Here is a 5,750-nt window from a genome sequence, read left to right as displayed (position 1 = left end):
AACCTAAAATAATCACACAGAAACCTATCCGGGATTAACTGGAGATTTCCAAACAATATTGTCCCAGTGACGTTTATTTAGTACGAAAATAAAGTTCCCTAATGATTCGTCGGCATTTTTCTGGCACGCCCTCTTTGAAAATATGTGTTATATGCGTGTGTGTGTGTGTGTGTGTGTGTGTATAAGGTGAGACCTGCAATGAAATACATGTTATAAGATTTCATGTGTATTAAAAATATATATATGTACAAAACCGTGGAGCTTTCGTCCAACTACTTTGGACTTCTTCAATAAAATGGGGCCTTTTATTGAAGCCCACAGTAGTTGAACGAACACGTTAATTTTTTGTACACATATATTTTTTCAAACACAAAAGTTTTATGATGATGATGATGATGATGATGATGATGATGATGAGTTGATGATGATGATGATTATTATTATTCTGTTAAAAAGAATGGCAGAATTAACTGCCATTCTTTTTTTACAGCATTTGCCTAAAAGAGGGTCTTCTACCAAAATATATATTATTATTATTATTATCATTATTATTATTATTATTATTATTATTATTATTATTATTATTATTATTATTATTATTATTATTCTGTTAACAGCACTTATTTTATAGAAGTTCTCTTCTATTCTTCTTATTGCGGCTTTTTCAGTACTATTTATTTCCCGAGTAACGCGCCTATTGGATACATATCAAAAGTCAAGATAAACGAATTTTACGAAATTCATATATATTGAAATCTGGTATATAATATCCGTAGTGTAATACATATCTAAGTGAATATTTTATGCCGGCGTTTCTTCTGGATTCGACCAGATATTTACAAGGCAGTGGCTTTGAGTAGACTGATGATATTTTTTGTTGCTACCCTAATTTATAGTCGGGAGGTCAGCTGGAGTTATCCCCGAGCTGAGTTTAGCTGAAGCAGCAACCTCCTTCAATAGAACATATTATTATTATTATTATTAAGAAGGAGACCCTAACTTACACACTTTTCATTAAAATAACAGCTTCATATGCGTAATATCAGCCAGAAGAGCTTGGCCGCCTGCGACAGTGTTGCCTGAACGAGATGTGGTTAAATGACTGTCAGCTTAATTAAAAATATTAGTCTTAAAACCTCTGATATACTGTTACCTCCGTAGGCATTACTCGGGCTCTTTGCAGGGTGCCTTCGGCCCCTAGCTGCAAACCTTTTCGTTCCTTTTACTATACCTCCTTTCTTATTCCCTTACTTTTCACCCTCTCCTAACAATTGATTCTTAGTGCAACTGGGAGGTTGACCTCCTGTTACGCCTTTCAAACCTTTTACTGTCAATTTCTGTTTCAGCGCTGAATGACGTCTTGGCCTAAATTCTATATTCAATTCAGTATACTACGACCGCTTTTTATAACAGCTCTCCTGTCAACCATAGTTGGAAACATAGCCATCACATAAACTGGAACGGCTCGAAGTTATTTTTAACAACAAATATACAGCCACTAGGAAATGACTGGTCGAGAGAGCTGCTAGAAAAAGAGGTCGTTGTACAACATCTTTGACCTCATCTTCAGCGCGTTTCTGGTATAGTATAAGGTTTTCTGGGGTTAAATAAAGATTTTTTTTTTTAGTAGCTTTATTTTCTCGAAGTAATAAGAGTAAATGAATTACAAGAGTTACAAAAGTGAATTAATTACATATGAGTTACATTGATTGAATTACAAAGTAATTACAAAAGTGAATGCATTACATAGGAATTACAAAAGTGAATGAATTACAAAGGAGTTGCAAAAGTGAATTACAAAAGAGTTACAAAAGTGAATGAATGACACAGGAGTTACAGAAGTGCAAGAAATAAAGTACAAAAGCACAAAGAGATATAGTATATAGCAGTCGGGTGGGTCACAGCGGTTGGAATGGGGCACTGAATTCTGACAGGCCGTGTATTGGTGCTGGTGCGTCAAGTTGCGGGGGCGTCGCGATTCTCTTGGTCTCACCGATGAGGTTGGGTGGGGGAGGGGGGGATTTTGAGTGGGAGGTGGGGGAACCTCCCGTTGGCTGGGTGGGGGGACACCAGCCAACATTCATCCTCCAGCCAATCCCATCGACAAGGCCAAGAAAATCGCGACGCCTCCGGAACAGGGCGCAACAGCCTCAAGGCGCGGTCTGTCAGAATCCAGCGGAATTCGGGGCACCAGTCCACCCGCTAACTGTAACCCACCCGTTTGCTATCAACTCAGGGGCGAGTCCATTTCCTGAGGCCGATCTCCTTCCCGTCGTAGAATTCCTTCGCTCCGTCGACTCGATGCTAATCCTCTGTGGGCGATCCTAATCCTCTGTGGGCGATCCTGATCCTCTGTGGGCGATCCTGGGCCCCTGTGGGAGATCCTAATCCTCTGTGAGAGATCCTAATCCTCTGTGGTCGATTCTATTCCTTTGTGAGAATCCTCAAAAGCAATTTTTGGAGATCGACTAGAACTTCCTCAGCTGTAGATCTGGGACATCTGCTGAGCACAGCACGTACATGGTTCTTATCGTGATGCATAAAGTTGAGGAGGACTTTGTTCTTATACTTGACGAAGGTGAGACCGTTTTCGTCTTTCAGGAGGAGCTCCTGAAATGCTGCAGGTAACATGATGCTATGCAGCTTCTCGCAATGCGTTTGAAGGGTCATGGACTGGACGACGGACCTCCTGCTGCTGTCCTCTTGGCCCGGAGGTTTTGTCCCGTTCTTTTCGAGATCCTTTTTCATGATCAGTTCATTATTTTCCTCTTTATTATTTTTGAAACAGTCTTCATTCTCTCGATCTACTTCTTCGTTTTCCTCCTGAGAGTATCCTCTAGTGTCCTTGAATTCCGCCTCCTCTTCTTGAACTTTATTCGAATCGTCTTCTTCGTTCTCCTCCTGTTCCAGCGTCTGCTCCTCCGTCGGTCTTTCTTCTGCCTCCTTAAGTCGCTCCTGTACCTGTTTCAAGGTACTTTCCAATTCTCTTATCTCTTCTTTTGTCACTTTCAGCTCTTTTAAAAGTTTCTCCACCTCATTTTCTTCCAATTCCTTTTCTGCCAATCTGTCTTTGAGATTTTGGTTCTCGCCTGCTAACTCAGCGATCCATTTTTTCAGTACTTGAATTTCTTCAGCCAGAACCTGATTCTTTTCTCTCTCTTTTTCCATATTTCGGACCGCTGAGCTAATTTCCAACTCCTTTTCGACGAATGTATCTTTCAGTTTTTCCTTTTCACCAGCTAGTTGAGCGATCCAACTTTTCATCACCTGGACTTCTTCAGCCAGGAGTTCATTCTTCCTCCTTTCAACGTTCAGCATTTCCATCGACGTGACAATTTGAGTTTCCTTCTGAGCCAAATCCCGTTCGAGGTATTTATTTTGATCTTCAAGCATTTCTACTTTCCTTTCCATATCTACATTATTTCGTGCTTCCTTTTCCAGATTGTTCTGAAGATCGCAATTTCTGGCTCGAAGAACATTTACTTCTTGTAGCAAATGTTGTCGATTTTCTTCGCGTTCTAAGACCACCTGCTTCAATCTCTTTCTTTCTGCCTCGTGATCCTTTACCTTTTCTTCGAGAAAACTGCAGTATACTTCGTTATCTTTGACTTGATTCTGCAGTTCTTGAATTATTTTTCCGTTCCTTGCCAATTCTGTGCCGTTGCGGTTGAGTTCTTCCTTCAGATCTTCTACATCCTTATTTATCTGGATTATCACCTTATGACAGTAGTAGTTTTCCTTGCTGAGGAAAAGATTACGAGAAACAAGCTCTTCATTTGCGTTCTCAGCTTCCCTCAGCTTCGCCTGATCTTCCTCACGAGCTTTGATAAGCTCTTCAGTGCGAGATATCTCTTCCGCTAACTCCTTGGCCAAGTCTACATATATTTCGTCCAGAAATTCCTCCGTGCAACCACTTTCTTCAATTTCATCCAAGAGTCTGATGTTCATTAAGTAGGCAGCCTCAAGCTCCTGCAGCAATATTCCCTGTTTTTTAGAGTAAGCAGATATTTCTGCGACGTATTTTTCATATATAAATGCAACAAATCTTCCGAGAAGGAAAGCTACCAAGCATTTACCAATAGTAAATCCGGAAATTCCGAATCCAAATACTATAAAGAATATCACTAATCCGAGAAGGATTAGAGCCAATAAGTTGTTAACAAAGGGTTTGTTTAGAGCCAATACGGTCTTAACAAAAGTCGTGTTATTCATTGCTGAAAACATGATTGCCGTCCTTTCAACCTGTTCAACAGCTTAGAAATGAAAAAGACCACTGAGCTTCGGAAATTCCAGAGAAGATCTTTGCTTCGGGTCATTCCTCTCGGGAGTTTCGAAAGGAGTCCGCGACTCTGAAGGAATGGGGTAACCGACTCCTGAAGACTTTCAAGTCTTCAGGAGTCGTGTCAATGGAGAGGACTGAAAAGATATAATAAATAAATGTCTTTATCGAGAAAGTGACTGTACAGTAGTTGGGAATTTGTTCAGATCGACATACCTGAAAATAGATTTTAAATGACGAATGCAGGAAAAATAAGTAATAACACTGTTTCGTTGGGGGAAGCGTGGAAGTGTGTGTGTGTGTGTGTGGGTATGTATGTATTTGTAGCATGTGTATATACTGTTTATTTATAGGATACACAGCTGCGCACACACACACGCACACACACACAAACACACACACACACACACACACACACACACACATATATATATATATATATATAATATTATATATATATATATATATATATAATAATATATGTATATATATATACAAATATATACATGTGTGGGTGTGTGTGTGTGTGTTTGTGAATGAGGGCTATCGTATTTTCAGTTTTTGCTTTCGGGCCCATGCTGAATACTTTTTTCATAATGTCTTTACGTATAAGTTCATGTTAATGTTACATTATATACATATATATATATATATATATATATATATATATATATCTATAGATATATATATATATATATATATATATATATATATATAGATATATATCTATATATATATTATATATATATATATATATATATGTAAGACATAGGGTTTTGATTAATAATATATTGTTCGTGCATTCTCTGTAACCTGTGGAATGTGGAGGACAGAGCAGAGTAACGACCTGAGGGTAGCTGATGAATGAGTTTCTAGGGGATGGCGTGAGATAAAAATGCTTAGTTTGTCGAGTCAATGTACGACAGTTTATGAACTCTTCCCAAAGTGCCTTTGTGAAACTAGATGCAGCTAGAACCGTGAGGCGCTAGCGAACTGTGTGTTCGTATGTGCGTGTGCGCCTCTTTCTGTTAAAAGCGTTCATACCCAAGCCTATGAGAGGGATTTTGACAGAGGGCTTCGAGTCATAGGCAAAGATGCCGTGGCATTCGCCGGGGGAGTTTTTTGTGACAGTGTTTAGTGCCCGGTTGGGAATGGGTAAGTGTTACCTTTACTTTAGCCAAAGGGGTGGCTTGTTTGATATCTTGTAAGATGTTCCATTTTATTAACTTTGTCTTTAAACTTGTGTGTGTACTTACCAGAATGTGTTCTGTATCTTTGGCAGATGGTTCTGGATTTCTGTGGGACAGAGTTCCCAGGGAAAGGTGTGACCTTTTGGGTGACTTGACAATGAGTAGTTTTAAGTTAGTCTGTGAGACTGGATTACTTAGTTAACCGACTTAGTTGTTACTGTAAATAAACGTTATGTTATGATGCAACTCTCTCATTTTCATTACCTGTTAGAATGGAGAGA

At 39.2% G+C, this 5,750-nt stretch overlaps 1 protein-coding gene across 1 annotated transcript; it reads right to left on the bottom strand.

The window, feature by feature from the left end:
* Nucleotides 1-2,424: 2,424 nt before the first annotated feature.
* LOC135207423 (golgin subfamily A member 6-like protein 22) lies at nt 2,425-3,948 on the bottom strand. The gene has a single exon (XM_064239148.1). The coding sequence runs from the start codon at nt 3,946-3,948 to the stop codon at nt 2,425-2,427; it is 1,524 nt and encodes a 507-aa protein (XP_064095218.1).
* Nucleotides 3,949-5,750: the final 1,802 nt, after the last annotated feature.

The sequence above is a fragment of the Macrobrachium nipponense genome, chromosome 32, assembly GCF_015104395.2.
Source record: "Macrobrachium nipponense isolate FS-2020 chromosome 32, ASM1510439v2, whole genome shotgun sequence".
NCBI classification, from domain to species: domain Eukaryota; kingdom Metazoa; phylum Arthropoda; class Malacostraca; order Decapoda; family Palaemonidae; genus Macrobrachium; species Macrobrachium nipponense.
This window is presented reverse-complemented; position numbering and strand designations above follow the sequence as displayed.